Source organism: Parus major, chromosome 1 (assembly GCF_001522545.3).
Source record: "Parus major isolate Abel chromosome 1, Parus_major1.1, whole genome shotgun sequence".
Classification (NCBI taxonomy): domain Eukaryota; kingdom Metazoa; phylum Chordata; class Aves; order Passeriformes; family Paridae; genus Parus; species Parus major.
In genome coordinates this window covers 19,787,248-19,814,480 of record NC_031768.1, presented here as the reverse complement: position 1 = coordinate 19,814,480, position 27,233 = coordinate 19,787,248, and the positions used below count along the sequence as shown (strand labels likewise).

The 27,233-nt window shown below is 40.2% G+C and overlaps 1 protein-coding gene across 3 annotated transcripts in view; it reads left to right on the top strand.

Annotated features, from left to right (window-relative positions):
• The window catches only part of SHROOM2 (shroom family member 2), a 117,874-nt gene that overhangs the window by 43,832 nt on the left and 46,809 nt on the right, over nt 1-27,233 (top strand). For all 3 annotated transcript variants that reach the window (XM_015640971.3, XM_015640961.3, XM_015640980.3), the window contains exon 2: nt 2,894-3,045. In XM_015640971.3, the coding sequence (XP_015496457.1) occupies nt 2,894-3,045 (152 nt within the window). The remainder of the gene's footprint in view (nt 1-2,893; nt 3,046-27,233) is intronic.

Sequence of the window (27,233 nt, the reverse complement as noted above, 5' to 3'; positions counted from 1 at the left end):
CAATACCTGTAGGTGATCTGAAGACAAGATCTTAAAGTCATTTTAAGTTTTCATGAGGATGGCTTCAGCTTTGTGTTCTAGGTTTTGATTTTTTAAATCAAAACTTTTTGAGGTTTTTTTGATTAATGTTGTTTTTGACAGCTAGAGTCTCTTTGGAAAGCTTGCTTTGTGTGGAATGTGTAGTTTCCCTGATGAAATGAAAGCGCAGAGGGGGTAACTGAATACTCCCTGCTGTCAGTGCATTGCCAGCCTGAAGAAAAAACAAACATGCTTACTGAGAACAATGAACATTCCTTCAAACCCTAGGAGACAGATTTTTTGCCCCCCCCCCCAACCCCTCTGGGCCCAGGGATGTCTCAGCCTCGTTTGGGTGCCTTGCTTCGGGCATAAGGGCTGCAAGTGGTTTGACACCTACATTTAGAATTTAAAGCTCCTCCAAGATACTTTCACTCTGTGCCCCCTGCCATGTGGGTCCCATCCCAACACCCACCCCTTGCCTTGACCTTCCTCCAGCAATTGTAGTGATTTAGCTCTGCCTTTGCTTAATGTTTTTTGTACCACTTTTCTAACCCACTTGGCCTTCAGATGCATGTCCAGGCTGCCTGTTCTCTTGTTTTGCTCACCCTGATTTCAGTGTCCTTTATAGGGCAGATGCTCTACATTTGATATCTCAGAACTGAAATCTTTACTTGCTTCTAAGCAATTTCCACTGCTGCTCTCTTGTTTCCAACCTAAATTAAGGTTTGCAGTGATAATTTGGTATTCTGGTAAATTCTTGATGCTCAGAGGATATGTGAGCAGGTCAGAGGGCAGGTCATAACTTGAAAACTAGATGTATGGGGATGTAGAAACTTGCCCTGTCTTTAATTATCTTGGGTTTTTTTTTTTTTAAGATAAGAAGTTCTCTAAATGAAGTTTCTTGATTACTATTAATAATGAGTGGTTTAGAATGGGATAGAAGACTAAGCATTTTTCATAGTATTCTTTTTGGCTTGGGTTTACAGGCCTGAAGATTTTTAAGAACATTTATTATGACCTTACATAAAGAAAGCTTTTACATGCCTGCAATGAGATTGAGTGCTTTGCGAGATTATCCTAAAGTACTTTCATCAAAAGATATTGCTTTTTTTATTAGGTTATTTAATTTATGTTTTTGTTGGTGGACTCTTTCTAAAACCTGTACTGTGAGCTTCAGAATTCATGAAGTTACTTTCCTCTGGATTTATCTCATTGCTGATTGACTTTGGTGCCTCAGAAGATGGCAGTTCTTTATGAAGCTGTCTGCATTTGGGGTGATTACAAGGAATGGGTCTTTGTAAATTTGCTGGTATTTAATAATGTGGGACTCGGAGATACTGTAGTCAATGTAAAATTTAATGAAGACATAAATTAAAGTCTTTGAAGATAGTGTCAAATGTATAGGAAGATGTGAGTTGTGGATTATGAGCAAGTGAGGGAGCAATAAAATTAAATACATAGATCATGAAGCCAAGCAACTCAGAAGCCAGAGGCTGTGTTGACAGCAAAGGAGATAGGAAGACACTAGAAAGCCAAGGGATTGAATGGCAAAGTGTTCAATACTTACAGCTTAGAATCACAGACTTGTTTAGTTTGGAAAATAGTTTTAGGATCATAGAATCCAGCTGCTAACCTAGTTCTGCCCAGTCTACCACTAAACCACATACCTTAGTGCCCCATCTTTTAGAGGGATGGTCCCCGTACATCCAGTGAAGCTTTTCCTTAGCCCTCTATTGCTTGCTTATGTATTTATGAAAATACTTGTTTATTGTCTTTTACAGCAGTATCCAGATTAAGTTCCAGCTGGGCTTTGGGCCTTCTAATTTTCTCCTTTTATAACCTCATAATATCCTTGTAATCATTGTTTGAAATCAGTTCAAACTGTTGGTACTTACTAATCTGTCTGATCAAGCTCTTGAGATCTGTTTTAAATTTCAAGAACGGGGAACTTGTAATGTGGTGGTTTTTAACTTAGTTGGGGTGAGAATTGCAAAAGTCCGAATCTTTAATTTATCATGTGCTTTTTCCACATGTTATGAACAGTTATATAAAAATTTAATGCATTTAATGCCTATGGCATCTGGCAAAATAATATTTCAGTGAATTTCCCTTACTATCACTGTGTTTTTAAGCCAGAGCTGTTAATTAGCTGTAAGGATGGTAAATTTTCAGGTATTTTCCTAAATGTTATGTTCCTGATGAAAATACCTTCATTTTCTAGACCAGTCTGTTAAACAGTATTTTGGGATTTCATTGCATGCCAGATCTTTGGAGTTGGCTGTGTGTAAATGTTATTGACAAAATGGTCAATATCATTGGCTGCCTTCTCTAGAGAACCATATGCCTGCCCAAAGCTCTGTTTGCAAGTATGATTACTCTGTTCAGTATGATTCACGTATTGAACAGAGGTCAAGATGACAGATGCCTTTCACAGAATCACAGAATGGAACAAGTTGGAAGAGACCATGGTGGATCATCTGGTCCAACCTCCCTGTTCAGGCAGGGTCATCCCAGAGCACAGATTTGCATCCAGACAGTTCTTGAGTATCTCCAGTGAAGGGAGACTCCACAACCTCTCTGGGCAACCAGTTCCAGTGCATGCACAGCAAAGAAGTTCTTCTTTACATTCCCAAATTTCCCTCAAGCTTTCTAGCTTTCTCAGGAGGTTTCCTCTCTTTTATTTCTTTCCTCTTCTAATTGTCTCAGTATATAGTGATTTTTAATGAGCCTTCTAAATTATGTTAAGCACTTAATTATTGTATTAATTTTTGTTGGAGACAGTATTGAAAGCTCATTAGCTTATTTTAAAGGTGGCACTTTGCAACATATATAATTCTATCATTTGTTACACATATTTTTTTTTTTTCCCCCCTAGATAGAAGATGGGAGCAAAGCTGCAGCTGTGGACAAGTTACTGGCTGGGGATGAAATTGTTGGCATCAATGATGTGGGCCTGTCTGGCTTCCGACAAGAAGCAATCTGTCTGGTGAAAGGTTCACACAAGACGCTGAAGCTTGTAGTGAAAAGGTAAGCTTGTGTTGTTAACTGGAACGCCAAGTGTGTTTCAGCCTATTAGCTACTAAGCAACTAAATTTGCCAAGATATGGCAAGTTAATGACTTTAATTCAGTGTTATAAATGTGCATATTATGTGGTATTAAACTCCTTCTTAAACACAGACCCGTTAAAGATGATGTGGTGAGAGGCAGCCTATTGATTGGAGCAAAAGCCAAGGCAATACAGTGTGTGAGTGCCGTTGTGATGTGATCAGTCAGGACACTGCCTCTGTCCTCCTGAAGTGCAGTGCCCAGAGCAGGCTGCCAGCCCTGCTTCCCTGCCTTTGGTGTACAGACACAGGCAATGCTCTTTAGTGCATATGCTGTGCTGGCCAGTTGTGCTGTGAGGAGTGGCTTACATGGGTAGCTTTCAGAAAAGCATTTTCCCACTGAAAATATTTGAGGTTTCGAGCATTTCATAAATGGCTTGCCTAAAGAATACTTTCAGTTAGTTGTTAGTGAAGGGGGAAAGTGAAACAGTTTAGCAAAACAGAACACATTTTTGGTTTGAAAACTTTTTGTTTTGTCATTTTGAATCACAGCTTTTAAGTTCACACTACTTTTACTAACTTGAGTTTAAAATCATTTTCATAAAATACTTTTGTCAGAAGTGAACCAATGTTAAAGTAGGCTAAATCTTGTAATTTCTGGAAAAAGTCGCGACCCAGAAATCTGAACAGCATGATCTTTGTTAGTAATTTCCTTCTCTGGTGTATCAGAACTTTCTAGTTAATTACTTTTATCAACTTATACCAGTCAGTCTTTAATGTGAGAATTTGTTAGAATCAAAAAAAGAATTTTGATGCAGCACAGAAAATGCCAAGAATTTGAGTTTGACAGGTATGATGATCCAGTCCATAAATATAATGACCGTTTGAGGCCGTCTCAAATAACGACAGTCTTTTGCGAAATAGCACTGATAGGTAAGAGAGGAACAAAAGCATGCTTTTCACCTTTGGTTTTAGAAGGTGTTTTTGATAGAAGAAATTATGGGAACCTGGAGCTCTTTCACAGCTGCTAGGTTATATCCTCAACAATAGCTACTTCTAGAAGCTCTCACCAAATTTTTGTAGCATTGAAGCTAATAAAATAAAATACATTCACAACTACCATAAATCATGCTGATGTTCAGCAGTTCCAACTTGCATTGGCTATTCCAGTAAAAGCACTTGTAAGTAGAGGTTACATCAGTTATTCCTGTCAGAGAAAGAGAGAATTTCAGGGTTGAGAAGTTTTATACACACTGAAGAATCTGCCAAGACAGCAAGTCTTAATTACCAGGAAAAGCTTCAGACCAAATAGAAAGATTCCCTCTCTTGGTGCTTTTCAACTTTGACAGTGATTTGCTCAGAATCTGTGGATTCTGATCCATCTCTGGAAGTGGCAGAAGGTTTGGTGTAGAAATACCCTCATGAGTGACACAGCTGTGTCATTCTTGGTTCTTCATACCACATCATGCTGTATTAGCCTCTGAAAGGAGGTTACAGTGAGGTGAGGGCCTTCTACTCTGATAACAGTGAGAAGACAAGAGGAAGTGGCTTTAAGATGGGGAAATCAGATTATATACTAGAAAAAAAGTATTTCACCATTAGTGTGGTTAGGCATTGGAATAGGTTGCCCTGGGAGGTGTTGTCCATCCCTGGTCACCATCCCTGTAGGTGTTGGAAGTGCCTGAATGTGGTGCTGGGTGTTGTGGTTTAGGGGTTACCATGGTAGTGCTGAGTGGACAGTTGGACTGGATCTTTCAAAGGTCTTTTCCAACCTTGATGGTTCTGTGAGTCACTCCATGAATGTGATTTTGGAGAACTTGGCTACAGCTAATCAAGTGCTGATCTGCTGCTGGGGATTTGTGGCCATTCTCTGCAGGCAGAAGAGCCCTATTGCTGTACATGCCCTTGAGCACTTTGGTGCAAAACTGATGGATTTTCATCAGTCCTTTATCGTCCCTTCCCTTTTGCTTTCCTTAGCATGTGTGCAATAGTCAAAAACAAGCCAGCTGTTCTAGCCAAGAGGTTGAAACAGTGGCTGTTGTTAGAGAAAACATTATTGTCTGAAATTCATTAAAAACTTCCATAGCTTCCAAAAGAGACAATAGCCTTTTGGGTCATTGACAAGCCTGCATAATATTAGATACAATTTCATAAAACTTACTGAATTAAACTAGCTGGGGCTTTTGTCTTGGTTTTTCAACTTTGCTCTTTCTCTTGGAAAGTTGCCTTAGGGTATCAGTCCTTTGATGGTCAGAAACCTTTTAACTTCCAGTCTCATTTTATTCTTGGCCAGCTTGTTCTCATGCATTGCTGTTGCTGTGCTGAAATAACTTTTCCTGTTGGAAGTTCAAATGATGCAGTTTTTTGTAAAAGCCTTGTTGCATGCTTTCTTTCAGAAGTTATGGTTTGAACAACAGTATTAGTTTTGTTTTGTTTGCCCTAAATCTTAGGCTGAATTTTTATGAGTACTTTAAACAGCCATGTCTTTTAAGCAAACTGGTTGTTTAGTCTTTGTGTGAGCACTCCTGCAGGTCTGGATTGAATTGGATCAGGGAACTGATCTGACTACAAAATTACTTGAGTAAGTAGGTTTTCAGCTGGGTAGAACCACCACTTTTCAGAGGTCTGCATTTTAATCAATTGTAGCAATCTTGGAATGGCTGGTTTAGCCTTTTTAGACTATTTCAGTCTTCAGATCCACACTTAATGTTCCCTGGGGAGACTGGGGATAGTCCCACAATTCCCTTTTATTGTGTTACATATAAGATGAAGTATTGATCTGCAAGTCATCTTAGCATCTTTTTGTCTGCTTGCCCTGTGTCCTTTGTCTAGCACTGTGATGCCACCCTGTAACATTCTTTTAATATTTTATTCTCTGTGGATGTCAGTGTTATAATCTGAAACACAAAATAGACAGGTTTGAAGTTCAGCTCAATCCTGAAGCTTAAGAGAATCTTTGCTTTAATCATGTTGTTCTTGCTATCTGTGAGAGTTAATAACCAAGATCTGAATTTTATGTGGAAAACATTTTTCCTTGGGGTCATTTGTCTTATCTATTTGTGTACTGATCCAGAAGTGAAAAGCAAACTTTTAAAAATCTATGTTAGGAAAAAATTACTTCTTAACAAAATTCTTTTAGAAAGTAGAGAACTTTCCTTGCTATAATGTCAGTATAACTAATCAAGGAAAATATTTTATTTGTCACTACTGAGAAGTATGTGCCTGTGAAATTTCTTCTCAAAGCAGTAGAGCCACAGCCTGATCTGATGTTGATCTTAACTGTATGTTGGAAATGTATGTAGTAGGCCATGCTGTTGTCTGTTTAGAAGTCTAATGTACCTACAGCGAAGACCATGGGAAAATGTTTTAGTGAGAGTAATGTGTTTCATTCACAACAATCACTTTGTGTCTGTGACAAAAGTTTCTTAAGGGGCTTATGTTGTTATGTAGCAGTAGCTGGCTTCCAAAATATCATATTTAACTGCCATTTTAAAATATGATTCTTGACATACACAGGGAAAATAACACTGGTTTTGAATAAAATGGTCTGCAGTACTCAGCATAAATGTATTGGCTATCAGCATACACAGTTTTTGCTGTATTTTCTGGAGCCGTTGCATAGTTGTGGTCTAAACCAAATCAGGACTGTGCAACTGGCTCAACAACAATTTCGATATGATGTTTAAGTGGCTTACATAAATTGCTGGTAGAATAAGTGCAGTGTACTTTTGGTCCTGGATTAAAATAGGATTCAGGAGGCTTCATATATTTTTCTCAAATTAATTTGTAGAAACAATACACCTTAATTGCATGCTAGTTCTTTGGTGTAGTACTGAGTAATTTCTTGAGTAGATTCCTTTCCTAGGAAAATGGCAAGCAGACTGTGTTCAGGACATTTCTTACAGTAATTACATGTGAATTTCTTTTGTTTGGAAGTGGTGTGCATATCTACATACAAATGAACTTGGTCTCAGTGTTGATACTGAATATTGATGTTGAGGTGATTGCCATATTCTGTGTACTTTAATTATTTTGCATATACTTCTAACTTTAATTCCTTTCTACTTATTACATACAATCTTCCTTCCTTTGCATGTGTTAGACATAAGCATATATCACAAATCCGTAGTAAGAGTAATTTTTCACTATGCATTCATGAGATATATTAAATTGTTAAAAATTGGTGCATAGGTGAGGCTTTCATGTGTAATTTATTCAAGGCAGGGTGAGATTTTCACCTCTGGGAGTCGCCCTAAGAAGTTGCAGGGGTTGTCCCCTTGGCTGCTTGAACCGTCTGTTAGTGGCAGTTGAAATGAGTGGGCGAGGGAAGGAGCAGCCTCTTTTCCACAGGATCTGCTAGTGATGAGAAGCTTTGTTTAACTTGGCTAACTCTGCAGGTACTGCGAGTGCCTGAGAACAAGCTCTAAAGTTCTGGAATTTGGCCACATTGTGTACATACGAGGGCTTGCTGAGTTTTTTCTTTTCTGTAGCATTTTGGTGTTGTGCCTTTATGTTGCCAAAGTGCGAGCTCTTTTTGCAATGCTGAAGGAAGTCCCTTGTTAAAGGAAAGGGAAAGGGAGAGGGAGCAAACACTTGTCATCAGAAGCATAGTATGAATACTGACATTACTGTGCAAAATCCTAACAAGAGAAGTGACTTGCATGATACTTCTGCCATAAACACCTAGACATGGAAACTTATGGTTATCTTTATTTGCGTGGCACTTCATGAAGACAGCTAACTCTTAGTTAAAGCACAGAAGGAGGTATTTTTAATCAATCTCCTGAGGGATGTTCAGAATGTACAGTACCGTTTCAGACACCTGAGACCTGAGCAGAAATCTGTGAATAAAAATCTTGAGAGTCATTTACAATGTTCAGATGGAAGATCACTGGAATTTGTCACAGTCTGAGCAGAAACCTGCTGAACACTACCAGTGACCCTTCTGTAATGGGTTGTGTATAACTTAGCAAGGAGATCTAGTCTTATCTATTTATGACCTGTAGAGTAGCTACCTGTGTACTTCATGGCTCCTTGTGGCTGCAGAAATACTCTGTGCAGCTTGAGAATATCAATTTGTGAGACGACTTTGAAAACTGAGGGATTTTTTTTGCTGTACAGTTATGAGATACAGATGGAGGCCTGTGAATTCTGTCTCTTACCTGTGTTTGGCCTTAATACTTCTAGTTTCATAGATACCAAATTATACAGGAAACAATCTGAAAAATTACATGTTTTTCTACTTTTAAACATTTAGTGTGCTCTTTTGTCCATGGTAATGGTTAAGCATTGCTCAATAAAAACCAAATGCACTTGTGGAGAACCACTGTTGATTACAAGTGAAATCTTTGTCTTTCAATGAGATTTCATTTCTTCTGGAACCGGGGTTTCTTATGGCAAAACAAATAGCAGTGGTTTCTCTCTTGTTGCCCAGTAGCCATAATTCTTCCTTTTTGAAGATTGACCGTGGCCTTAACTGACCAGAGTGGATTTTTGGGGTTATTTTATGTGGTCTTCCTTTTCTTGTTAGATTGGTTTTTTGGTGTTTTTTGTTTTGTTTTGTTGGTGTTTTGGGGTTTTTGGGTGTTTTTTTATTTTTTCTTTTTTTGGGGGTTTATTGGGTTTTTTTTAAATTCCTGTATTTTCAACCAGACTTCAGAAACATATGAGAAACTGTAGTAGGGTTTTCCAGGGCTGTGTCTGCATACATGTACCATTGCTGTAAGAAGTGGGCAGGTGTGCTAGCCCCTTGCCACCTATGTTTCTCGGAACTGACAGCTGTGTAACAGCAAGTGCCACTGCAGATCTTTGGGAGTAGGTATCTGTAACAGATGCACACAGCTTTCAAGTTCATGGCATGAGCATTTCTGTGGGACTGCAGTTGGTGGAAGGGCTGGGTTCTTTTAAACTCCAGCTTTGCAAATTGACTTGAGAAGTGGGTTAGTACATTGCTGGGGGCTCCCTCTTCTGCTCTGAGCAGGATGGCCAGGTGCAAATGTGTGCCAGTTTTGGACACATACGCTGCTCCCAGCCAGGTCTGGTGATGGACAGGGGAATAAGCCACATGTTTCAGGATATGTGACACGACATGACCAGGCTAGAGCACGTCTTTTTCTCCTTTGCTGTTGCCAGTGAGCTACCATGGCGCTCAGTGGGGTGGCAGAAACCAGATAGACACAAACATGGCATATTACCTGAACTGCACAGCACCTACAGGCCCAGATCAGGAGAACATTGGGTTGGATACCCTATGCTTTAAGGGCTGTCTAGTAATCCCAGCAGGATCTTTCTATGAAGGAATGCTTAGTGGAGCACCTGCCAAATAAACCACCCTGTACACACATGCTAAGTGGGGATGCACAGACTAGGCCAGCCTATGTGGAGGTCCCCTCCTGCTCTGATCTGGTTTGCCTTCCACCTTCTCCATGGGCAAATGCGAGGCTGGCTGAACTTCTGCCGTGCTCCTCATCCTTCATCTGTGTGATCCCACATTACTGATGGAGGGCTAATGGACATGACAGAAGGAGTAACACACACTTCCATCTTATATTTTCAGCAAATTATACCTTAGAAAAGCCCTGATGAGGACCATTTTCCCTGGTTGCATCACAGTCACTTAACCCAACACATTAACAGTGTGAGTCCACATTCTCTTTGCTGTAACCCTAGCAGTACCACCCAAGATGTTTCCCATGCCAACTGCCTTTTTGGTGGGGTGTACATTTAAAAAGCACTTTTATTTCTTAAATTTTTTTCCCACTTCACCTGCTTCTTAGTTGCATTAACATGATTTGATTCATGCTGTTAATGACACACTGACTGATGCTTGAGGTGATGGTAAGCTTTAATTCCTCCAGTTGATGGTGTATTGTCCCTGGTTTCAAAGAGCAAGTGGCTGTCTTGTGATTTTAGATGTTTGTCTTATACAGCTGTCAGGCTTCTCTCAAATACATGTCATGACTGATATGTTTTTGTTTTCTGGCATCTTCCATAATTTATAATACAATAAAGAAATAAATGATAACATGATCATTTATAATATGATAAAAGAAATAATTTATTTCTTCGCAAATCTGAAAAATTTGCCCTATAAAGCTTAAATAATAGAAAGCCAAAATTACAACAGATGTCACAGTATTTTACCAAGGCAACTCTGTTAGGGCATAGTTTGAGCTACTAGGAAGGCCATAGACATTTCCTTGTAGGTAAAAGAAATATACTGTAATTTGAATATGCTTATTCAGAAGGCTACTTGTGGCAGTGCTACTCAGTTTAAATAATTACCAAAATTGGACAGCATGGCTTCTTTTCTGGGATGGGAATATCCATCAAATGGTAACAACCTGTGAGTCATGACTGGGTTTTAGTAGAGATTTTTTTTTCCTTCAGTCATGCATGCACTTGTCAAAATGGTTAATTTTGAGCATGAGTAGTCTCATCCAATTTAGTAAGAGCACTCACATGACTGAAGATAAAAAAAGTATACCAGTTCTTACAGGATCTAACCATAGCTTTTTACAAAATGGTACATTGGAGTTATTCTGAAAACTGCCTTCCACTTGTGAATTTCAGTGTAGGTGCTAGAAACTCTAATATGTAGCAGTCCCTTGGGTGAGAGAGAGGAAAACAAATGAGCCTTCTGAACTTGGGGGATCTGAAAACATACTCATTTCACATAATACTTTTGCATGCACACACAGCTGATTTTTTTATGTATTCAGTAATACTGTAGATACCTTCAGACTCCTGACTGAAACAGAATTATAAACCCACCCATTAAAGATCAAATGACTAATGTTTTTATGTCAGAGATGATCTTTGCATGTTGAAAGCATGATTCTGTGTATGTTCTATGTTTTGAAATAATTAATTGTTTGGGATTGCTTTTAAGCACTTAAGAGTTGGGTTTTTTAACACTAATCAATGATATTGAAATGCATGTGTCCAATTTCAGGAGAGAAGGAATAATACTCCCATTCCTGTGTGTTGCAGTTTACCTGTGTGGAAATTTTATTTTAGGTTACATATTTCACACCCTGAAGATTAAATGATTGAGAAGTTGGAGAACTTGGCATTTCTTACATGTTTCAGCATCAAGTATCTACCATATTGAGTGTAGAGATTTTATGCTCTACTTGCTCAAGTAACATGTAACACCTTCCAATTTGAAAAGATTATAAAGAAGTTTTAAAATAATTTCTGAATACAACCCTTAACTTCAGAAATGTGACCACTTCAAAGAAGGGCAGGAATGCAAGTGTGTTGCAGACTTGGTTACTGAATAACCAAGAAATTTGCATCTTATCTCTTGCACAAGAAACCCAGAGTATTTTATGGTCGATTCTACTGAATCTGCATAATACTGGATCACCTGGCAAAACAAAGTCTGGCCCAGAGTCACAGCTACCACACTGCTGAGTTATACAGCCCATGTGCTTTTAGTCCAGCTTCACGCTGAGTGCAGAGGAAGGACAGAATGACAAAAGCTGAAGTTTGGGAAAATTTCTGGTGGGTCGCAATCAAACCCAGAGTCAGTTCTTTGATCTGGCTCATGGAGCAGACTTGCCAGCAGGTGGGCAGCTGAACTGGGGCTGGCATCTGATGGGGAAGAAAGCACTCTGAGGAATGGTGACTGGTCTGGCATAGGTCATGTCAGAGCAAAATAGCTTTCTCAGGTAAAACCTGAGCCATACCAGCTTGTGGCACAGTTCTTTGTGGAGGCTCCATAGTTTGCATCATATGGCTATAGTGTTTTAACCAAGATTGAGACAAAGTAGGGCTGGGCTGTCACCTGAAATGCCCTGGGCAAGAGGAATTCCCTTTCTCCACTCCTTGTTTTTGGGTCACCTTGGACGTGGTGAGGTAAATTACAGCTGAAATCGGTTTGGGAAAACACCACACCTGTATAGAAAGACCAGTATTTGGAATGTGGTTTCTGAGGAAGCTCAAGTTGGGATGGCTGTTGAAGGGTAAGCTTATTGTGGTGAGTGGCTGGGAGGCAAAACACACCCATTGTGTCTGGCCACAAGCAGCACCAGGATTTCTGTGGCTGTGTGCCCCAAGGATGTGGCAAGTTCCTTCTTGCTGAGGGCAGTGTTTTGGGCTGGTGCAGGCAGCCGTGTGCTGCTCTGGAATTCAGTCTGCCCGTCTTGGGCAAGGATGGTAGAGGGGAATGTGTCTGGATTGCTTTGCCTCCTGCTCCTTCACCTCAGCCGTGGTAAGACAGCCTAAAAGCCCCCGTTTTGACTCCTGCTGCTGCTGTTAGCATTAACCCTATCAGAGGCTGTGTTTTTCTTCACTGTTACTGGTGAATAATGCTTTGTTTGTATTTACCCTAAAGGTTAATTTCTTTACCACTTTACATGGCATAATAATTTCCAAGATACTTGAAAATAAATCCTGCCAGAACCAATTTATTCAATGTGTGGAGCACTTCAGATCTTTCCTAATGATAAATACTCACTAAAAAAATGTTTTATTATCCTTCTAAGGAATTCTGATAAATCATGGTAAAAATTGAGGTAAGGAGGTGACATCAGGAGTTTAATGCTATCTAGCCATCAAAAGGTAATGGAATGTGCAAAAAATAAGGATGAGGGAAAAGTATTTATGTAGCTTATATAATATACCATAAATCCCAAGGGCAACACTTTTATCTCAGACATCCAGATGTGTCTGTCTAGTTCCCCAAGGCAGAGCAAGGAAAAACAGTTCCACAATATGAGAGCTTTATCATGGTAGTCTATTGTGAATTCAGAAGGCAGGAAGATTTATGATGTTATGCCTCATACAAATTAATACCTCTTTGTTGACAGTGCATATCTTATTTATAAAAGAAATTGTTGTTCATCCTGCTCAAGCCTATACAGTTGGGCTGAGGAACAAGGAAAACCTGAGCAAACTGTGATGGAGAGATCCTGGTTTCTTCACATTAATGACTGAACTCTTTAAGGTTACTAGCATTGATAATTTATTTGCATTTATTTATTTTCACAGAAAGAAGCAGAGCATTTTGCAAGTCTCTGTAGTTTCTTTTTATGTAAAATGCAATTTATTAGAGTATAGGATAGGAAAGGAGCTGCTGTGCTGTGACAAGGTCATTCTGCTTCCAGCATGGCTTCCTTTAAAGGAGCCTATGTTGGCTGAAGTGTGGTGTTGCTGTTTGCTACATTTTTCAGGTGTAGGAGGATTGTCAAATGGGAGGTGAGACCAACTGGTTACCTGATACATGAGAGGAGAAAGCAAAGAGCAGTGCTACAGGCCTTATAGGTCTCGCCATGGTTGACAGCAAGGCAAAAGGCAATTGTGTAGACCTTTGTGTGAGAATGATCACTTAAGGTAGAATATGCTGCTTTGCTGAAATTTTAGGGATTTCTACAGATACCCATATAATAGAATTCTGTCAATAACTTGTCTGTCAAAATTCTGGTTCAATTTGCCATTCTAAGAATATCTGAATATTAATAGGTTGCTTTCATTACTGCTTTTCTCTTTTAGAGCCTCTCCTTCCTGCTAGAAGTCCATTAAGTTAAGCATGTGTTTATATTTTTATTTGATTGTTTTTAAGTTCTAGGTCACGTCTTTTTTGGGGATACATTTTGGAAGTTATTTCCTTTTATGATAAGATACTAGAAGCTGAGATTGCAAAAACAGGAACTCCTTCTGTTTAGCACGGACAAAAGTGCTGCAGTTCCATTTGCTGCTTCCAGAAAAATAGGCTTTGTTGTTACAATTTGTTGGCACTTTTCTTGAAAAGATAAGTAAGAGGGGAGTGCATGGTATTCAAATCAGTACATAGAGATCATAAATAACAACAAAGGCTCCGATTTGTTGTTTTAACTCATTGCATTGAGTTTTAGTCAGCTACAAAAATTCAGGAAAAAACTTGGTAATATTAGAAAACCTGATAATTTCAGGTGTTGGAATGGGTCATTTTAAAGATGCAAAAACTCAAAAACTGCTGACTAATCTCCCTTTGAAACAAAGAGAAACAGTCATTGCTCTATTTCGAATTCCACCTTTGAATATTGAGACAACCAGAATATTTCCTGACTTTGGAAGATCACAGCTGTAGGAATTAAATGTCTGAGGTCACCTCTTAGATGTGCAAACAAGACTGCCTAACCACAATCTTTATTTTTTTATTACTCTGAATAGCTTAAAGTCTGATTTCTCCCTGTGACTGAATCCTTTGCTGGTAGCGCTCTCTTGTGGCTGTTACTTTCAATTAAATTACTTAAGGGATTTCAAAAATATGTATATTATTTAGAAATTTCTGCCCTAGGACACAACAGTCTGTATTGGATAAGCATTCCTAAATTAAATATGGTAATAGATACTTTAATAATGCAGGAAGGTCAGTCTAGGCAAAAGCATCCCAAGTGTGTTCCCCAGAAGATCTCAAAGGGACAGGTATATTGAGCATTCAGGTTTTTACTCTCTTTTTTGCTGTATTTTTGGTGAAAAGCTATAAGCCTGTGGACAGACGAGGGGAGGCTTGGAGGGGATGGAAATCTGCATTGGCAGCCAGTCAGGTGGAGGAGAGACAGAGATGAGCAGCTTCATTAACTGCCTTGAACTGCAGATGCTGCTGCTTCTGTGGTGTTGCTCTTGGTGATGAGCAAGTTACTTCCCACAAGTTTGGCTATTAAAATGAATGAAAAAAAAAAAAACCAATTTGGGAAACTTTTGAAGTGAAACTGATATATGTGTTCCTGGTGAAAGCTTGGAAAACTTTTCACCCTGTATCTGTATTTTCTCATTCTGGAGGTGGGAAAGGAGAAGGTGGGGGGTTAACTCTTGACCTATTCTGTTTTTTAATACAAAGTTTTTAGCTGATGTTTAAATTTTCAGTAAGGAGGCAGAGCCTTCTGGAAGCTTAGATTGTGATGTGCAGGCCTTTCCTTTGAACTAGGGACATACAGTTTCCTCTTCCAAGAACAGTTCTTGGTACTACATGGACTCAATACTATTGGAATTGTGCATCCAGTGTCACTGCTTCATGAGCCTGTCTGTATTATTAGTATCCAGTGTGTGATGTTGGATGTAGGCTCCTTTTCCTCCTGCACTGCAACCCAACAGCAACTGGAGTAATGATTCCAGGTTGTTTACTTAGTTGTACTCTCTTACAGAGGCAGGTTTACACTTGAGATAAGGCTTTGAATGAGAGGGATCTTGGCCCGTGACTGAAATGTCTCTATTCTCCTGTAGGTTGAACTCTTGTGCGTGGTGTTTGTCTGATACCCACCTTCATTCATCTTTGGATCCTGTATGTCACATAAGAACTGTAATAATCCTAGTTCTTTCAGGGATATTTTTTAAATTTCAACTAGTCTTCTGAGAAAGCTTTCATAGTAGCTTTTTAGCTATAAACAGCTGTTTATAGCTGTTTTCCAGCAAATGTACTGCCATACCCAGCAGCCTTTGAAGTGAAGGTAAGGTGAGCTTGTTTGCTGTTTTGGCTGCAGTCTAGCAGGACAACTCAGCAGTATCTGATTGCAAATTAAGACTGAAAAGAGGCTTTTTAAAACAAATTAAAAATCCTATTAGTCAACTGTATTTTGAGGCTCAGGTTTTTCTTTTCTTTAAACATAAGGAAATACTTAGTTTTCTTCATCTCTTACCACTGTATCAATGTAATTCTCATTTTTTTTTCGACAGCAGATTCAGTAGTATCTACCCTATGCAATTTATTCTTTTGTTATGTAGAGTGAGGATGGACTTGCTGCTGGAAATTCAGAAAAAAACGTTCTTTTTCCCTACTTGAATTTTACTTCTCTGTTTTTCCAAGTAAGTCACCAAGAATAATATTTGTCAGGTCTGCATCCTCATTAACACAGCAATAACTCCATGGCTTTTAGACTCTTTCTGAAACATTGTTAGAAAAGCGAGCCATTAAGTCAGAGTTTGCCTTTCTCTGGACTGAGTATGCACATGCACACACAGGCATGTGTGTTAATGTTACTAAGCAAGGCATTATGCTAGGTTTAGCTTACTTTTATTGAAGACTACTTCCAAAAAACCTCATTACATTAGGTTTAACATCTGTGAGTAATCTATACTCTCACCTTTATATAAAGTGCAGTTATTTTAAAATAGATAATATTAATTTGGCTGAGAAAGTTTTAGCCAGACACTATCTAACTTTCCATCAGGTTCACACAGTTGAGCTATTGGACTTCTTTGTAATTTGTAATTCTGTCATATGCTATCTTAACTTTATTTCTTATTAAAATCCAAATATGTATGCCTGCATAAAATGAGACCACTTCCTTGCCCTTTGGCCAGTCTCCTTCCTGAAGTTTGAGTATTTCTGTAAATCCATAAACTTCCAGCTTTTCCTTTACAGCTGTAAATGCATCCTGCTTTGACCTGTGAAAAGCCATTCATTTTACACATGAAGGATGGGGGTCAGTCGGTTGGTAAGGATGCTGTGATGCAGTCTGCTCTGTTATTGAACAGAACCAATAAAAATGTACAGTTGTTGTTTAGTGTGATGGCTTAGGGAACCTAACATAGTTGTGACAAATAGGCCAGTGTGCAAGAAGAAAATATCTTTGTTCTGCTGTGTCGATCCTTAAGGGTACAGCATAATAAATCTTCTGCATTTCCCCCCAAAGAAACTGTGCAGCCTGTTACTGTATCCTTTATATCCTCAGGTATAATGATGGTCAGCAACCATCAAGCAAGCTTACATTGCAAATCTGGCTAGCAGAAGGGGATTAATTGTGTGACTATGGGATAAAGCGTATTTTTAAAGAAAACTTTAAAAATAAATTATCCTTCGAAAGAACTCCCCAGTATTTGTAACATCAGTCTTCTTGGGACATGGAAGAATGTACCTGCCACTTTTTTTCTGTAGGTGATGATTTCCAGTGCCTGCATACTGAGGTGGTTTATTTCTAGGGATGTAACAGGCTGCCTCTCTTTTAGGGGAAGTGCTGGTCCCTGAGAAGACAGTCTGGTTGTCTTTCATGTGTAGGAAAAGCATCTGTAACTCTCTGCTACCATTGATAGTCCATCTGCTCTTAAGAGGTTTTCTTTTAGCTTAGTCATCTCATAGGTGACATTAACTTCTTTACAATGCTGTGCCCCAGACTCATCTATTTACCTGTCCATGTATTTGCTTTGAAGATTGGAAAAGGATAGAACAGATCAAACAGTTTCAACAGCATAATGTCAGTGCGTTTTTCATGCTCCTTTGTCAAACACCACTTCAAACGAAAACTAAAAATCCCCCTTCTTCGTCCTCCATCAGGAAGAGTCCTCTGGATCCATTTTTTGGGCTCCGCTCAGCTTTTCCCCGCCGAGCTCAGGGGCAGCGTTCAGCGGCAGAGTCGTGGGTCTGACTAATCTGAAGTGCTCCGGCCTCTTAGCGGGGAGCGCTGACAAGGCTCCTTTGTGAGTCTAATTATATCCCTAAGCTGGCGGCCGCAGATTAGCGCAGGGCAGCCGGTGGCAGAGGGCTGAGGAGTCCCTGCACCGTCGGCATCGCCCGTGTCTGCCGAGGACAGAGCCCAGGAAGGTGCCACCAACACCCCCGGTGCCGCCTCGGCCCCACCGCTTCGCTCTCGGGCCGGTCCCGCTCCATGCCGGGAGGCTGCTCCGCCAGCCGCAGCTCGGCCTGGGCCCGGAGGGAGGAGGCACCGCCCAGCGCGGAGCCTGGGTAGGTACCCAAGGCTGTGCCAGGGGAGGAGGCTCCTGCCAGGCAGGACGGGACGTGGGACACTCATGAGTTCTGCCATCTCCTCACCCTTCGTTCCGTTGTTGGGATAAGCCAGCGCTCAGGGTGCCTTTCTCTCGGCTTTTTTTGTGTCTTTTATAACTTCTTGGAAGAGAGGGATAAAAAAATGCATTGCTGTCTCAAGTGCATCTGGTTAAAATTTCATTGTAGGATTGTTGAAGTGGAGTCGGCAGGTATGGAAGAAGGGGAGGTGACTTTGAAAAGAGTATTTTGTTGTTTGCTTTCAAATTGCCTCCCATTTCTCAGGCAAACCTGGCTTCAGTGTGCACTGTCTTGCTGAACAAAACCACTCATCTCCTGGCTGGGCCAGGCACTGGGGTGGTTTGCAGTCACTACTTTCTAAGAGCTCTGCAACCAGTTTTCTTGGGCTGGTCTCTTCATCCCAGTATGTGAATGGAGACAGATGGAGTGTGCAGAGTAAAACTCAAAGTGTCAAGGCATGAGAGTTTTTAAGCCTTGAGCTTTTAGTGGAATGAAAAGAAAATTCAGTGGAAAAAGTTTCCCAGGCTATGAGTTATTTGCCAGCATGTGCAGAGCTTACATAAAGGTGAAAGGATATTTTTTTTATGGAAAAGAGCAAGAGGAAATGAGTATGTTGATAAACATGAGACCAAAATTGTTTGTTCCTCACGATAAATCTAAACAAAGGGATGTGGGATTTCTCCTTGGAAGGAGAGGAATAAGAGGTTCTGAGCAAAAATGGGGGAAAACAGTTTAATCTTTTAAATACACTTGTCTTACACAGTTTCAGGAAGGAGGAGGGAGTGTTAAATAATTAATTTAGGATTTTTTTTTCACTGCCAGGCAGTCACTGCTTCCTGCTTTTCAAGAACATATGCTATGAAGGTGGAGTGCTGGAGCAGCACAGGCTCAGGATGTGTTTCTACCTTCTTAGTGGTGACCAGACAGGCCAGCCAGCTCCATTAGAGAAATCCTTAATCTAGTGAGGCTAATGGACCTTCTCACACTAGAGGGCTGCTCAGGTAGGATCTGTATTTGTGGGGAAGGATTCCAGAAGACTTAGGATCAACAGCTGTAGTTTACTGTTGCTTTACAGTAACACATAGTAATATGTAACAGAGCACTGACCCATGAAATACATCACATATTTCTAGTGACTACACTGAACTTTGAGTAAAGCTATAAAATATTAGACTTCCATTAGTCACTTGAAGCTCACATATGGTATTCAGTGTGTCTCAGTGATTTTCTTCTATATGAAGATATTTCTGTTCCTTGAGGTTATTTAGACATCCCTGTGCAGAGCTCTGTACAGCTATAGAAGGAGTGTTAAAACCTAACTTTGTTTCCCATCTGAAGAAAATGAAATGTAGCACATATAATGCAAACATCTGAGTACTCACTGTCAGAGCCGCATTCACTGCTCCAAGTTTAATAATAGTGATGTAGGCACAATTTGCATGTGAATGTAATCATAGTATCTGTGTGATCTCTTGTGAGATTGTCCATAGATAGATACCTTAGTTTATGCAGGAAGAATGCGTGGATGAATTCAGTTATTAAAGTACTTGATCATGCAGAGGGATGCTGATACTTCCTGCAGCTTTTTAATAAACAAACTTTGGCAGTAGGAGTAAGTATTTAGGAATATTAACTAGAGCATTTTTTCCTTTATTTTATCATCAGTTGTAACTGATCTGGACTTGGAAAATTTAGATAGTTTCTGATTTTATTTTCATGTATCCAAGCACCTATGGACATTTATTATCCTATTTTTGCCAGAGTTACTCTCTTGTAAAACTTACTCTTGGTGATAATTAGGGTGGCTAAAGATTGAGATCTCAAGGGGTGGTGTGAGCTGGGCTTGAAGAAAAATGATCTGTTGAAGATTTGTGTTGTTATTGCTGTGACGTGATTCTGTTTTCAATTTTGCTTGGAGAGTAGCTTTTATTTTGCTGTGAAGTGGCTGAACCCAGCTTTCAAATCTAATGATGTTAAATTGGGTGCACATCTTGGCACATTCAGTTTCTGTGAAATAAGCCTAAAAACCTAGTTCCCCAAGCAAAATCAGTGCTGCTCCAGGAATGCCAGAAATGAGAGCTGTCTGGTCATTATTAAAGTTCTAGCTCCAAGTGATTGTGTTCTAGTGCTGCCATATATCTACTCAAAATAAGGGTTTGTACTTTTTCCCAGTGTATCCAAATCAAGGGAAACCACTCTGATTCTTGGAGAATGAAATTTCAGAAGATGAAGCAGGACACAGAACCAGACTCAGCAGAGGGTCCAGCTTCTTGCACTTGCCTTACTGCAGTCACCATTTTCCCCCAAGGGATGGAGGGTGGTGGCTTGCATTTCTCAGGGTCATGCTCCTACCCTCAGGGTGGTAGAAGCTCTGGGACATTTTACTTACCCATGCAGATTCCCTCTACTTGCATTAAGAGTCTACAGAAAACGTATTTGGCCTGAATTAGTTAGAGGCATAGGAGGAGAGTAGCTCACGCTCCAAGAAGTTGCAGGAAAATATCTGCCCTTTGCCAATGGAGAAATGATAGATGGATCCCTAAGTTTCAAATTATACTGCTGTGTGTTATAATGTTGTCATGGCTGCAGTCATCAGCTGGATATTAAGAACAGTATTTAATTTGGAACTAACAATTAGCTTCACCTGAAACTTGAGCTGCCCCGGGAAGTAAGGAGGGAGAGGTTACCTTGGATGATTGTGCAACTGTAGCCACCTTGTGCCTTGGGCTTCCTACACGTTAAGGCAGCTGAGATTTTCTGCCCAAATTACCAGCTCTGTGATGTGTCAAAACTCTAATGTCTGTTTCAATCTGAAAATAGTTTTTATTACAATAAAAATCCTTTTTACAAACCGTGCCATTTATCACAGAGTGATTTACAGTTTCATAGCTCCCTCAATTCAGTGGAAGAAGTATAATTTTTTACATGGGCTTGTATGTGTAATCTAGTAGGGGCTCCTCAGAAGAGGAGGTGTTTTTTTTTATCTCTTTTTGGTTTGGTTTGGTGTTTTGTTTGGGTTCTTTTTGTGGAGTAGTTTTTCCTTTCAAATGTATATTGTCCTTCTGAGACCAAGATGCCTCAAGGGAAAATATCTACATGAAAAACTTATTCACTTCTTTATTAATGTGGAAAGTACTGTAATTTTTTACAGTATTGCACTCATCTTTTTGTCTCAGTTATGGCTAAGCCTGAGTAAATGGGTCCTGGATGCTGTCTGATGTGACCAATATTTATTTGGAAGATTACTTGAGAATTCCAAGTGTTGTGAGAATAGGCTGAGAAGCAATAGTAGAGTACTTAACAAGTGCATGCTCTTAAATTGATGAGCAAAAAGACTTTATGTGGGTCTGAGTTGGTTCTACTCCTTATTCCAATGGGGTTTTTTGATGAAAATAACTATATGGTTCCTAATGGTGATCAGCAGTATTGTTCTCAATATTTACTTAATTAAATATTTCATTAAATGTTCCTGCAGTGCATCTGATTTAACCATTCCTTTTGTGAACAAGCCAGATATAAATCCAGACAGGATTTACCTTCATCTGAAACAGAGTTCCATTCAGGCATTTTTTACATTCAGGGAGTGACCCTGAAAGAAAGGAGGAGATGGTGTGTGTTGTTTTTATAAAGCTCACTCCAGATCTGCAAAGGTAAAAGGCATGGCCCTAAAGTACTTGCCATAATGATATTTTCCATTGGTTTTTGGGTTTATTGCTCACCATGAAAAGACATTTTACACATCTCAAGTTTAATCTCCTAATATAAAGTGAGGGTATAATATCTCGACAGTTATAACTTCACATCCTGATGTTTCTGCCTCATCTGGGGAAGGCCCATTTTTTTATTTTTTTTTTTTTATTTTGGAGGGGCTAATGCAGTTACTTCATCTTCTGTCCTTACTTGAAAGGATGTTTAAGGCTTTCCTGGATGGACAGTCTGAATACTGGCACAGAGGGTACTTTAGAAAAAGCATTTAAGTTGCTGCTGTCTAGCCCCAGGACAGTAGGAACTTGGGGCATCTAAGACTGAGTCTGAGGGAAAGGCACAAGGAAAGGCAAGGAAAGGAAAGGTCTGAGGCTGTGATGTTCTAGAAAGCAGCAGAGAGGTGAATTCATAAGTGATTTGTGGGACAGGTTTTAGCAGTGCTTCAGTGTATTCAGAAGACTAAAAAAGCAGTGGTTGGAGTGCAAAACCAGCAGCCTGGTCAGAGAAATTGTGGGCATATTTTGCAACTAGAAAAGCCTAAAAACTCACTTTGCGCATATATATATATATATATATATGTATCTATATAATAAATAGGTGTGTGTATATATAATCTCTCTTGGATATGAGTGACAGGGAAGGTTTACTTCAAAATATATTCTGGAAGTTTTTTTTTAATTTGGGAAATCCTTTAATATACAATTTCTGCATGGAAATTTTCTGGGGGGTTTCTGTGTTTTTCTTCCTTTTCATATTGTTTCATAGACACATACCATCCTCCTTCCTTTATTTTTTAAATAAATGAAAAAATAAAGCAGGAGACTGTTCAGAAAAAATGTTCCACCCCAAGTTTTGGATGCTTTGTCCTCCCTTGGTTTGCTGTTACATCCAAAGATATAGATATGCCTTTATGTCAGGAGACAGGACAGCACTGAAAATGCAAGGGGAAAGGAGCGGGGAATCGTATTGGACTTAATCAAGAACTTTTTTAGGGAATTGATAACAACTGGTTTAGCCCAAATTAGGGTAACTCTTGAATGTATTTAATTACTGAGAATGACACAAGAAACCATTCACATTCCTTATAGAGTTTTGCTGCTGGGCAATAGCTTTTTTGCCAAATTTAGGTAATTTCCATATTTCCCTGACAGATAGATCTACCAGTGGTGACTAATGTAGCATGAAGTAATTTGAATTCTATGAATATTGTTGTCTGAGATAGATAATACAGAATATCTTTGTATAGGATGATGACTCCTTTGGTATTCTATAGAAAGGAATGTTTGCCTGTTTTAAAGGGGGAGGGTAAGAAGAAAGATCAAATTGATCTGATTTGAGAGAAAGTACTCAAAAAAAAATAGCCATTTTAGAAAAATCATCCTGTTCTAATCATGAGCTCCCACGTTAGGGAGTTGGATAAGTTCTTCAAATCTGCAGTGACAAATACATATAACAGCTTCTGGAATGAAAAACAGTTACATTGTCAATTGCTTTTTATTTGAGGCCCCTGTGGGTAACTGCAGACTCATGGTGGTTTTCAGCCTCCTTTTTTTCCTGCCAAGGATTCAGAAGACTAACAAAATCCTAAAAATGTTTTTAATACATTGAATAAATGATTTAGTAATTCCTTTAAAGTGGCTTTTTACATACCTAGTTAATTACATTATATGTTGGTCTTCTAGTGTGTTTTAATTTACTGAACACAAGATTGATGAACTGCAAAACTTCCCATGAATTAGGAAGACTTGTTCCCCCAGCATATACAGATTTACTAAAAAAAATTTGTTAATGAAGTATTGGTATGTCTAGTCTACTGTTATTGTAAGGGGTGGGTGGGAAAGCTGAGAACTATAAAGCTGGGATTTATAAGCAAACAAACAAAGGCACCTGCACTGTCACTAGAAATTCTTGATATTTTGTCTACATGGAGTAAAAAAAATAATGTGTGAGTGGCTTGCTGAGGGTGTTCCATAAACTGAAACGCTCCTAGCCAATTTGCATGGCTGGCATGGGGAAGCAGTGTTTTTAACTGGTTGTCTGTTTCTTTAGGACAAACAAGTGCAGCATGGTTTGGTTTATTTGGCTTTGAAACAATCTAAGGGCACTTTGTGAGCTGTGCCTCACAGTATGTGCAGTGCTCAAGTGTGCTGCTTGTTTGAGAATGCCAGTGAATTGTGCACTTGACCTTTAAGTATGTGCAGATTTCCATTTTATGTCAGGCTGCAGCCTTTCTGCATTTCCTTAGCCTTGCATCTTTGGCATGTCTTATAGCCAATTACACTGAGATTAGGCCAAATTTCTGTTCTAGACAAGGTTTTAAATGACTTCAAGTAGTTTGGAGCTCCTGCTGCAACTTTGAAAAAGCAAGCTTGGTGGACTATTTTAAAAACAAAGTTTTTAACAACACAGGCTTTTCTGCACTGCTGAAAAGCTGAGTTGCGTTGTGGTGAGTGGAGGGAGAAGTGTTATTTTGACAGCTGCTCTTCAGCATGACTACGTTTACTGGTTCCCAAATTCTTATGTTTGTACCTTGAAACATGGTTTACAGCTTTCTGTGACTGAAAAGGGAATATATGTTTTTAAGGAATTTTTAATATCACTACAACAGTTTTCACTCAGATTTAGGGCTGACAATGTGTAACAGTAAGAGTTAAAAAGAATAGATGCTTTGTTTGGGATTTTTTTTCTGTTGTAGACTCAGCTCAGTTCTTACTGAAGCCACTGCCTTGTCCATCCTTGTGAAAAATCGGGATTTCTTGTCTAAACCCATGTTTTATTAGGGTGAGATCTCCACTTTGAGTACTGTGTCCAGCTCTGGCATCCCCAGTACGGGAAGGACCATTGACCTTAGTTAGTCCAGAGGAGGCCACCAAGATGATTAGAGGGTTGGAGCAGCAACTCTTAGCTATGTGAAAATGCCAAGAGAATTGGGAATTTTCAGCCTGGATAAGAAGGCTTTGGGGTGACCTAATAGCAGTCTTCCAAGACCCAAAAGGAGCCTACAAGAAGTTGGAGAGAGACTATTTTCAATGGCATGTAGTGATATGACAAGGGGGAATGATTGCAAATTGAAAGAGAGTAGGTCTAGATTAGATGTTAGGAAAAAATTCTTTGCTCTGAGGGTGGTGAGGCACTGGAACAGGTTGCCCAGAGAAGCTATGGATGGCCCATATCCTAAAAACATTCAAACCAGGTCAGATGGGGTTCTGAGCAATGGTCTGGATTAGTAGAAGGTGTCCCTGCCTTCATTAGAAGGGTTGGAACAGGATGATCTTTAAGGTCTCTTCCAGCCCGAACCATTCTTTGGTTGATTCCATGATTTATTTCCTGTCACAGCAGATACAGATGAGCAGTGGGAGACACTGCATTTGCAATGTCTGGCCTCTAACGCTCCCTTCGGGTTAGATGTGCTGTGGGAAGCTCTGGCTGTCAGTGATCACTGCCGATGTGGAGGGCAATTCTGCAGCCGCCAGGAGAAAAGCCACTACCGTGTGGTGACAGCAGGGTGTGCGGCTCTGCCGGCTGTGGAGGGCTCGGCGGGGGTGAGGTGCGCTCCCGGAGGCGGCAGGGACAGGAGCAGCAGGAGCAGCAGACGGGGCAGGAGCAGCGGCAGCAGAAAGGGCAGGGACAGGAGCAGCAGTAGCAGCAGACGGGGCAGGAGCAGCAGACGAGGCAGGAGCAGCGGCAGCAGAAAGGGCAGGGACAGGAGCAGCAGCAGGGGCAGGGACAGGAGCAGCAGGAGCAGCGGCAGCAGAAAGGGCAGGGACAGGAGCAGCAGTAGCAGCAGACGAGGCAGGAGCAGGGGCAGGGGCAGGAGCAGGAGCAGCGGCAGCAGAAAGGGCAGGGACAGGAGCAGCAGTAGTAGGCAGCTGCAGCTCGTCCGGAGCCGCCGCTCGCCGGGCCCGGCGGGGGGCGCGCGCGGGGCAGGGAAACTGAGGCCGAGAAAGAAGGGAAGAGCTCCTTTGGGATGGGATAAACAGCCAGCTTGGCTTCAGAACAACGGCACGTCCAGCCTCTGTCCTGTGTGGCTGCTGCTGCTGGCAGGGAAAGGTGTGCAGCCTCAGGCTTGAGGTGTGTGCCAGCAGTCAGGCCTTTGCTCGTTCAGCAGGGGGCTGGAATGAAACATTAACGGACAAATTAGATATTAGGAGGAAATGTTTTACTGTGAGGGTGGGGAGGCACTGGAACAGGTTGCCAGAGAATTATGGATACCCCATCCTTGGGAGCGTTCAAGGCCAGCCTGGATGAAGGCTGTGAGCAGCCTGCTCTAGTGGAAGGTGCCGCTGCCCACAGCAGGGGTGTTTTAACTGAGCAATCTTTAACTGACTGATCTTCCAACCCAAACTATTTTATGGTTCTGTGAAATAAATTCTAGCAATTGGTTTGCACCTGGAAGCAGGCCCCTGGAACTGCCTGTTACCTTTTTGCTTTGGTTATTCCAAATGCAAAAGAATGTATGGCAGGGTTACAGCAGAGGTGCTATTTGGTAGATGAGAATGATACCATTTCTGTTGGAGAAGGTGGTGCTGGGGAAGTACATGCTTCTGTTGTTGTATCTGCTGGCCTTTTATCTTTTTTCCTTTGTAACCTATATTCTATACTTACAAATATTTTCCTTCCAGCAGCTTCTGTAAAAATGCTGGTAGAAAGACATTTTCAGTGAAAAGCTTTTAATAATGCTTCCATTAATGCCGGAGGTTTTCTGAATTGTAGGTTCAGATGATCTCATTCTGTCACTCAGAAGTAATACAGAGGTATTACATTAGAATGTAAAAGCTCAGCTTCCAGGTTCTTTAGTTGTCTGCAAAATATTCCAGTTTTGAATATTTTAATATTTTCTTTCTAGTCCTTCTATCCATTTGCTGAGTTTTGGATTCAATATTTATGTTGCAGTTCACTTTTTAGGAAAAAAGGTTCCTTGAAGTGCAGGATGGCTTCTCACCATTTAATTTCAGTTGCTATCAGAAAGTACTGTTGACTATGTACAGTGAATTAATTTTTAGTAATGTTGTGAACTTCCCAACAAAAGCAGGTGTCTATGTGATTCCACCTTCTAAGTATCCCACCAGTATTTTTAGACTGTTCAGACTATTATATCAAAAAAACCCCAAAAACAACAACCAAAAAAACTCTTAAAAATACTGTGTCTACAAATACAGAAAATTGAACAGAATTTGGAAATTCTTGTCCACTTGACTTGCCTTATGCCACAACTCAGTCCAGTCTCTTCCTCCCCTTGCTTGGCTGCTCAGGAAGATGAAAGTGGTGGTGGATATTGTAGCACAGAAAATGCCTTCTGAAAATGACATTCATGTAGCGAGGAATTATCTTATCAAGATCTTGACAAGTTCCATGAGGTACAGTACTGACTTTGTGTGCATCCCTTGTGTTTCTTCCCAGTGATTGGATTCCTCCTCCCATTTGTCAAGCCCAAACTGTCGCAGAAGCCCTCTTCCCAACCTTCTTTTCCTTATGCTCCAAACACTGCTTGTATTGTGCTAGTTTCCTAGTTTTGTGTTTCCTTATGTGGTACATCATAGAAAAGTAATTGTCTCATAAAAGATAAACCCTTTCAGCTAAATTGATGTCTAGGAGGTCTATTGAATTTGCCTTAACAGATATTTGTGGTTTGCTGAGTTGGTATCCATACTGTTAAAGATGAGCAGTGGAGGGGAAAAGGACATGTGATGTTCTGTGGAGCTGAACAGTGGAATCATAGTTTTTTCCATACTTGCACACA